We start from the raw sequence: 9,265 nt of genomic DNA, 5'->3' as shown, positions 1-9,265 counted from the left end.
CTTAAAATATCAAGGCAACATGATGCAAGAGATTTTTGAGTTTTCTCAACTTTTGCCAGCTGTTGTTGACTTAACTAAGGTTTTTAAGTTTTGCCAAGAGTTCTGCCAACTTGGATCTTTTTGTTCACTTTATGAGGATAATACTGTGAGACTAATTAAGAATTTCTTGCTTGAATGCGATGTATTTCTACCTTCACCAAACACAGATTTTTGTGTTGAATTAATAAACAATTTTTCCCATCAATGTCATGTATTTCTACTTTCTTTAAATATAAATATTCTTGTTGTATAAATACACAATTATTCCTCCAATGGCATTTATTCCTTGATTCACCTAACACAAATATTCTTGTTGAATAAATAATACAATTTATTTTGGCTATAATTTTACATTCAAAACTGCTCAATATATGGATAATTAATAATACACACTACAGCTGAATGTTGTCAAGATTTTTTTTATTCAGTTTACCAGTGAACAACAGTAAAACCATCATTAATGCATGTGTAAAAAAACAACATACATACTGTTCTATTAGTCTAATATTAACATTTGGAGTGAATCTTCCTCCATGCTGAGAATTTGAAATTGACACTGAACTGAAATGTAAATGTTTACATGTGAACAGCCATTCTAGCCATTTGGTTACTTTTTTTTTTGCATATACACATCCAAGCTTAAAGATTACTTAAACTGTAATGTATTTAACAGTTGAAACACTATATGCACCCCTTGGCAACTGCCAAATGATTATATATTCCAGAGGTCAAAGAGATTAACTTGTTTGTTGCAGATTATGAAACGTGCATACTGTTCTATAGTCTAGTAACATTTGGGGTGAATCTTCCTCAATGCTGAGTATTTTAAATCAATGCTAGTCTTACTGAACACGTACTGTATATAATGATTACCCTCCACCCCCCCTCATGGTTGGCGGCTTCTGAATTTACACATTAACACTGAATTACTTTGTGCCATTTGTTGACTTTACATGTGAACAGCCATTTTTCTTGTTTTTTGCATATACACATTCAAGCTTTACTTAACAATAATGAATTTAACAGTTGAAACACTAGACACCCTTTGGCAACTGCTGAATTATTATATAATCCAGAGGTGAAGCATATGAACTTTGTTTTGTTTTACATGAGTGTAACAACAATGCACTTAAACTTCAATAACAGTCACAGTACAAGCTTCGCTTTCAGTGACCTTGTGCGCTGTGAGCATCGAGAGCCACCGAGCGAAAAAAAGATGGTCTGAATTGCCTCAAAGGAGTACCTCATCTGTTTTGGAAAATCAATGTTGAGGGCATACAGGAGGCCGAAGAGGTATGCCATGGCAGTAGAGAGGTTTGGAATATTATGAAGCACAATGTCCCCTTCCAACACAACCGCCTGGTCTCGCACAGTGTTGTCGGCTTCATCATGTAGCACAGAGAGGATGGCAACAGATGCACCTTGCACTGGTGCCAAAATGTCGGTGTCCTGAGGAAGGAGAACAGGTACATTATTAAGAGCTTAGAAAAAGTAAGACAGTAGAAAGAGTCATTTTATGAAAAAAAAAATATGTGTGAATTCTGAAAAGGTTAATGCTAAAGCTGAAAAGTATAACTTGTAAGCAGAGATGATTGGCTTCATAACGGCTAAAAGAAGTTGAAATGTTAAAAAAAAGGCAGAAGAACATGGGCAGCTATAAACTGAAATCTGACAGCCAATGAAAACTGCTAAAGCCAAGAATAGATTTAGTAGTTTAAGGAGGGTGATTTACATGAAGTAAACAAGTTGGTGTAAAGGAAGTAGTGAAGCTGTGCAAAGAGCCCATTGTAACAATGGTTCTGCTTTTAAAACAAACAAAAATGACAGCCAAAAAAAGCCTTACTCTTAGAGGATCATCTTTCAAATTTTGTCTCTCAGCTTTCAAATTAATGATTTGTTTAAGAAAGATTAAAAAAAATAAAAAAACATTCAGACTAAATACATTTATACTGATGAAATTAATTATTTAGTACCACGCTATACTAATTTGCCATTTAACTTGTGGAGGTATTAACCAGAAAAAATAAATCTCTTTCTTTAATCAATGTAACCCACCAACCTTGTGCTGAAACACCACCCAAAATGACCAACTGTTCCCCTCAGCAGAAAAAAAGGGATCTGAAGTGGAAAAGTCCAACCCTCACCCCAAAATCATCTGGACTGATAAACTGCCCTGGGGAGGTGTACTTACATTTTGGATTAACTAATCCTTAAAAACATCTTGTGAGAATAAGTAATTAGCTGCATGACCTGAATTATTTGTCTTTCCTGCAGTTACTTTTACTTACCAAGCACTTCAGGAAAAACGTGGTTGCATCTTCGCGGAGGTAGATAGGCAGGCCTCTCAGTGCTGCTGTTTTCCGGTGGGACACAATGTCGGATGTCTAAAAGTGGAAAACATAAGTAGTTCAATTAGTATAGTACTGTAATGTTGTCATTCCTAATAAGTATATTCATGCTCTTCTAAAACTGCCAGGCAAAAGAGCAGTTCACTGACCTGATCATCAAGTTGATCAAGGAGGTCCTCCATCTCCTGACCAAAAGCTCCTTTCTTAGACCTGTAGATTTTCAGCAGGCCAGGCCCAAACTTGTCAAGGGATGCATTGAAAGTCCCCAGGAGGTCTTTGCTCGTGATACGATGAAATTCCTTAGATATCTTAACAAGAAAACCAAAAAAATATTATCAATTTTCAAACCATAATGTCAGAATTTCTTACAGGAAGTTCCTGGGTAACTTGTTATGAGTCTGCACCATGTTAAATATCTGACAATTTTTCTGTGACCTGTGAAAAAGTGGATTACATACTAAAATGCACCACAGGAAATAAAGAACCTCATTTTTAACCATGGATTTTGAGGATTAAAAATTAAATAAAAAGGGTGACTATGCCACATCCATAAATTGCAGAAAGTGAATTACTCCTTGGAAGACATAAAAAAAAAACACACATTCTTACCTGATTAAACATTTTACTTTTGTCTTCTTGTTATTATTGCAATTTATTTCTACTGTTTAGACAAGCAAGTAAAAAAGGATGTTACCATGACAGTTTCAACTGAGACGTCGTCGTCTTCATCAGAGGTGTCATCCAACGTTCTGCTGATGTGTCATTCATCAGCTGGCCTCTGGTCTCTGAAGGAGGGAATCCCAGGTATGTCATACCTGGGATTCCTTCCTCCAGAGACCACCCAGGATGGAAGGTGCGTGGCCAACTCGGCAGACCAGCTGGTAAATGACACGTCAGCAGCACGTTGGATGACGCTTCTGAGGAAGAATGAAGTCTCAGTAGAAAATGTCAACATAACATCTTCTTTTACTCGCTTGTCTGAACAGTAGAAATAAAAAAGAATAGATCCTTACCTCTTCACAAGAAAACAGAGCAGGCCACCTTTCCTGGATCTCAGATACCATCGGCTGACACTCTACCACCTCCCTTCGCCTGAGGGAAAACGTCAGCTCCATCTTCTGTTCTATCAATGTTGTGTTCCTGTTCTTCTTCTTCATTTCATCGACCAGAGATACTCTTTCCTCTTCAAGGGTAGAATCATCATGGTGTTGTGGGTAATCTGGCACATGATTGACCTCTCCACGTTTGGGCTTTTTCAGGGTAAATGGACTGTCATCTTCCCCTCCACCTTTTCTTTTCTTGTTTACATTTACCTCATTGCATCCTGCCTGGCGAAGCTTTGACCTGTAGTTTCCAAGTTTGTACTTGATACTTGTTCTCCATCCCTCGTAGCCTGTGACGCCAAATGGCTCTTTCAGACATGGATAATTCTGAATGAGCGCAGCGGCAACTGACTCAAGCTCATCTTTCTCAGGGTAGCTTTTGATTTCAAAAATTGCTTGTGCAATTTTATCCAATATCTCCATCTTCATGTCTCTTGTCACTTCAACGCCCTTCTTTGTCTTTTCATGTGTGTCATTGGCCTTAGACAATTTCAGCTCCACATCATATGCAAACTTGGGGATTGGGAATGGAGATGGCCACTCTGCGACTTGCCTTAATGTGGTCTGGATAGAATCGGTCCAACTAGGCCTGAAATCCTCAGAGTGAACACTGATTGTGTCCTGAGAGGAGACTGAACTAGTGGATTGGTTAAGTGGAGACAAATCACAGTTCCACATGACATGCAAGACTGCACGCACAGCTGGTAATTCTGACATCTCTGTTAAGTTGCAGAGTGCATTTCCAAACTCCGGATCCTCAAACTGTAGTGAGAAATCTTCTTGAAGATTGAGTCTCTCTTTAAGCATATTAATCAGGCCCTCCACAGATGTTGGGACTTCTGGAAGCTGGATTCGCCGGGCATCTCTGGAGGAAAGAACGACCCGAAGTAACATAGTCTGAAAAGAGGGGAGAGAGAAAAGTGGGAGAAAATGATTAGTCAAACCTAATTAGAAGACAGATTACACCAATGTTGTAGAAAGCTGAAAATTTGAATTTACACAAATTGGGCCCTTCTGGTCCCAAACAGCAAATACAGTTTTTTTTAATGTTGAGATAATCCCAGTGTCCTCATATGAGGACATCATTTTTTGCAAAAACTACTTCCTGTACAAAGACAAACTTTAGGTATTGTACTTATTAGGTCCTACTTATCCCAGATAGCAAGGAGAAATAAAAAAAATGCACACCAGAAAAAACGCTCGGTCTCAGGAGGTTAATGGAGAAGGAATGTCCTCGGAGTCACCATAAGCTTCCCACCAAATGTGTACGCTGCTAGAGGATGGTAATCCGTCAGCACATCTGGATCCAGGACAAGAAGGTCTGCACAGGTGTTTTCAACAAGTTCATAGGACCTGTAATGTTCCATGTACCAAGAAGAAAGTTTTTTACAAATGAATGCCACCTCCTCTGCATTGACAAGAATGTTTGCAATCTTATGGAACTCAGGGAGGCCACTGCACTGCCCAGAAGACAAAATCATGCCTGCCGCATACTGTGTCCCATCCAGGTGAACCGTTTTAGACAGGGACACACTGTCTAGATGTGGGTACTTCTTCTGTATTTCATACTTGAGAGATGGATCCAATTCTGAAACCCTGACCACCTTCACATTTTCAACATACAGTTTTGGCTTGAAAAGGATCCCACTGTCCAGGTGGTAGGCTATCATTTGCTGATGTTTCGTGGACAGAGTGAGCAGCACATTTTTCCAGTTGCGAGTGTCATGGACAACCTTTTTAAAGTAGCTATGCTTAGCCTCATATCGCATTGTCCATAATTCAATCAAAGGCCCATAGCAGCGAATAAGTTGCGGGTAGTGGTCGATAAAATGATGTTTCGGCCTCAGTCTGAACTCTGGAAAGGTACTGGTGAGCAACTTGCGATGATCGAGTAGTTTATAAGATAAATAACACAGTGCTTCTTCAGAAAGCCTACTTGACACAACAATGTCAAGAATTTCCTTGAGGTCCATTAAAATCACCCAAGCTGGCTCCTGTTCTGGTATCTTGCGTCCAATCACAAAAGGAAGTAAACGAAGCAGTGTCCAGTTTTCATGCCCGTTTCCCCCCACTGTCCCCTTTTCAAAGCTTGCTTTTGGAATTTTGTGGGGCTTGTTTACTTTGTCTTCATACTTGTAGGGAAATGATGTTATGCAGTCATTTAACTCATCAAATGTAATAAAGCGTTTTGAAATCAGATTTTTCAAACATAAGGATAATTCCACAGGGATGACCCCTTCCAAAAGATCATGCAACAGATCTGGAGGAAATCCAGTTATTGGGTGAAAAAACAAGAGATGTTTGCCCAGTACACATTCACTTTGACCCCCTTAACACTTTTGAGGTTGCCCCCCTGCTTAAGCTCTTCCAGAAACAAGTTATGCTGATCAACACTTCTCAATTGAAAATCATTAACCTCAGTGGTTGCAATTTGGCCCCGACTAATCAAACAAAACCGACAGAAATTTTCAACATTAAAACTTTCAGAAAAGCCAGCAAGACCATGCGCACCGAGGTTGTCAGCACATACACAATACACAGTGCTTTTAACAAACTGGCCCACAACTTCAACAAAAATTCCCTCTTGTTCTAGGCACTTTATATCTTTAAGCAATGGCTCAAGAAACTTTTCATAACCATATTTTTTTATGTCTACACTTTTACCCAAGACAGCCAACTGAATTGAAGTGAGACTCGATCTGAACCTGGCTGGTAAATTTAGAACCACCCAATATACTGCCGTAATCTTATGAACTTTTCTAGAGGTCCCCAATGGATTACACACTTCAAATTCATCAATGTATAATCCCAAACTGATACAAGTGTTTTGTTCTCCCAGTAGCTTATTCTCCTTGTAATACTTGCCGTCTTGAAAAGACTTAAAGTGCCCAGATAAAGCTTCTTGATTAAATACAATTTTGTCAAAAAAATCTGTACACCCAAGTAAAGTCTCAAGTACCTTAGTGACAGATATATATACAAAAGAGTTTTTATGGGCTGCGTTGTACAGATATTCTGTGGGTTCGATAACAGGAAAGTGCCCTTTGAAGTATATATTCCTTCTGTGATCTGTAGATAGGGAACCTTTCTCTGATATTGTTAAAAGGAGTGGATTAGTTTGAGCTATAGCACTTGAAATTTCTTGCAAAACACAATCATTTACTTCAATTTTATGTTTAGAAAGGATCTCTTTGACACTGTTGAAAGTTTGAGTGTTAGAGAAAGACAGCAGGTTATGCAAATGTTCTACAATCTTTTGTGTTGCACTTCGAGAAACGTGCAACACAGTTTGCATAGACAAAAAGAGAGAGGCTAATTTGTGCTCAAGTGTCTCACTATCTACATCCTCCACAGTATCTACAACCTCATTTAGTCCCACAACATCATGAGCTGATGTCCCTGCTTCACTATCAGCTTGTTCACCATCAATTATCTCATCTTCAGTAACAGTTCTTTGTATTGTTCGGAAATCCTTAAGTGTCCAGTTTTTATGGTTTCGACTTTTGTGAGAACTGAAGGTTGGGCGAGTGTTTGTTTTAAAGGTACACCTTAGAAAGGGACATTGTACAGTTTCTCTGTTCTTTAAATGATGTCCGAGATGGTTCCAAAACGTTTTTTCACTGCAAATCTCTTTAAAATCACACAACTCGCAGTGAAATGTTACACACTCCTGGATTTTCACTGACGCGTGTGATCTCAAGAGGTGTGATCTCAATGATCCAAGTGTTTTAAATACACAAACACAGTTGGTGTGTGTGCAAGGCCAGTGTGCACCTTGACCGTGGCGAAGGCGAAGATGTTTCAAGAGGGTCACTTGACTGGAGCTGGAGAATTTACAAAGCCGGCACTGCATGGAATCCACCACTGAAACACAAGAGACACAAATAGCATGAATAGCATTTTCACAACAGCCTCTACACGTAATTTAAGATAGAATACTGATATGAAAAACTTAAAAGTTAGTCTGATAATAATTATTGTAATAACACCAAGCTGTACTGGTCTGAAAGCCAACTGCAACAGCCGTTATATAAAAAAATAAATAAAACAACCATACATAACACAGAAGGAATCCCTTGTTGCAGGAGCTAAATAGCCTACATCAACAAGCCAAAAATAGAGACAAGAAAAAAGTCTATTGGGAATTGTCTTTCATTCATGAATATAATCTGTAAATTAATTTTAAAATGTAAATTTGATTTTAAATTATAACTAGGCCTATGACAAGCAACAAAAATGCAAACATGAATTCAAACATTTGTTTTTAAAAACACCAACCATAACCATGTTATAACTTCATAAAATAAAACAACATTTAAAATAATGCATTCTGATCGGTACATTGTAAAACATTATTGATGTAAATGTGGTGATTTCTGTACAGCGCTGCTCCTCTCCTCCTTCACACAGCTTTAACTTACTCTTGATTCAAACTAATGCAGCTGCCCAATTGTTAGATTACACCAGTGAGACCAACAGCCTATCTCCTAAAAAAGAATCGAGCAACCCGGCGACAAACCTCTAAAAACCTGCGGATGAGTTAATTAACGACCGTTACCACCCCGGCAGAACTACGTAGTTCGGCCGGCCAACGGAGCTCTCCAGGCGGCTTGCTGCCTCTGCGAGGTCCCCCACCTCGGGGGGGCCTTGCCACAACGTGGAGGTTCTCAACTTCGGAGCAAACTTCTAAACAGCCGTCATTTAGACAAACTAACCGCACAATGGGGATCTAAACCCTTACTTTCTCGCATGAAAAATTATTAAAACTTTAAAAAGTGACGAAATAACAGCGCTACAGCAGAAAATAAAACAACAAGTAATGGCGGCGCCGCGGAGAGGTCGCGATAAACGAACACCATCGTTTGCCGCCTTGTTTAACTTACCCAGTGTTGCACCGGATAAAAAATGCACAACGTTGGCTTTTCATAATGAATATAGTTCCCGAATTACTTACACCACTGAAATGACAGCCCACATGCCTGCATAGCTACATAGCTGCATAGCTGCATAGCTACCCCATGTGAAAGCGTCTGCATGACGACGAGGCGCATGCGAAAAAGTTACCAACAACAACAGACAATGACCCTACAGTAAAAACAAAGTCAACCATGCACTAATTCAGCGTGATGGAAGTAAAAACACGCTTATCTTACCTGCTGGAGCGAAAGTTTGGCCAGCTCCCACCACGCGGTTTCTGCTCCACAAAATGTCGGACGGGCACACCTTCAGCAAAGCGCGGTTCAAACTGGTCCAGGCTTGTGTGCGCATGCGCAAAAGAGCAAATGACGGAGTTGGCCCAACTCAACTCAAAAATCTGCTAATAGATTTACAATTTCTTGTTGAGCTGACTTAAAAATAGTAGTTAAGTCAACAATGGGAAAAATTTGCTGGGCAGACAAGAGTTTATAGATTACTTATTGCAAAGCCATATTTCTGAGTCAGTTTAATTTCAAAATTGTAATGAGATCAACAATTGCTAGTTATCGTTTTTACAGTGCATGGTCTGGAGCTCGCTGGGGTCCCGCAAATGCTTTAATCACACTTTTGTCCATTTGCATATCAGTTTGTTAACGAAGTGGACAGAGGCTGTTTTTCGCCCCTAAAAGTGACTTTTAATGGTGTTTTTTGTATTTAAATGATGGGTCTCATCATTTTCCAGGGTCCCCGACACAATGCAACTGGTCTGGAGCTCGCTGGGGTCCCGCAAGTGCTTTAATCACACTTTTGTCCATTTGCCTATCAGTTTGTTAACGAAGTGGACAGAGGCTGTTTTTC

At 39.4% G+C, this 9,265-nt stretch overlaps 1 protein-coding gene across 5 annotated transcripts; it reads right to left on the bottom strand.

The window, feature by feature from the left end:
• Positions 1-442: 442 nt before the first annotated feature.
• Positions 443-8,958, bottom strand: LOC307027255 (uncharacterized protein). Of its 5 annotated transcripts, XM_079695464.1 has the most exons (7): positions 8,644-8,919; positions 7,265-7,354; positions 4,679-4,843; positions 3,401-4,387; positions 2,537-2,695; positions 2,328-2,423; positions 443-1,488 (listed from the first exon to the last, which is right to left on the bottom strand). In XM_079695464.1, the coding sequence occupies exons 4-7, from the start codon at positions 4,382-4,384 to the stop codon at positions 1,186-1,188; spliced, it is 1,542 nt and encodes a 513-aa protein (XP_079551590.1). In that variant the 5' UTR covers positions 4,385-4,387; positions 4,679-4,843; positions 7,265-7,354; positions 8,644-8,919; the 3' UTR covers positions 443-1,185. The 5 variants fall into 5 exon arrangements, with proteins under 5 accessions (XP_079551590.1, XP_079551591.1, XP_079551589.1 ...); XM_079695465.1 differs by lacking the exon at positions 4,679-4,843 and having other exon boundaries at positions 8,644-8,920; XM_079695463.1 differs by having other exon boundaries at positions 4,679-8,919.
• Between the last annotated feature and the right edge of the window lie 307 nt (positions 8,959-9,265).

Source organism: Notothenia rossii (genome assembly GCF_949606895.1).
Source record: "Notothenia rossii genome assembly, contig: scaffold_129, whole genome shotgun sequence".
In the NCBI taxonomy this organism is placed as follows: Eukaryota; Metazoa; Chordata; class Actinopteri; order Perciformes; family Nototheniidae; genus Notothenia; species Notothenia rossii.
This window is presented reverse-complemented; position numbering and strand designations above follow the sequence as displayed.

What these genes read in the sequence shown, in the direction of transcription:
- LOC307027255 (XM_079695461.1), bottom strand. Translation starts at nt 8,758, where the DNA reads ATGCGCACACAAGCCTGGACCAGTTTGAACCGCGCTTTGCTGAAGGTG. An exon ending in CCAAACTTTCGCTCCAGCAG is followed by an intron (nt 7,355 to 8,643) that starts GTAAGATAAGCG and finishes CTTGTGTTTCAG; the next exon opens with TGGTGGATTCCATGCAGTGC.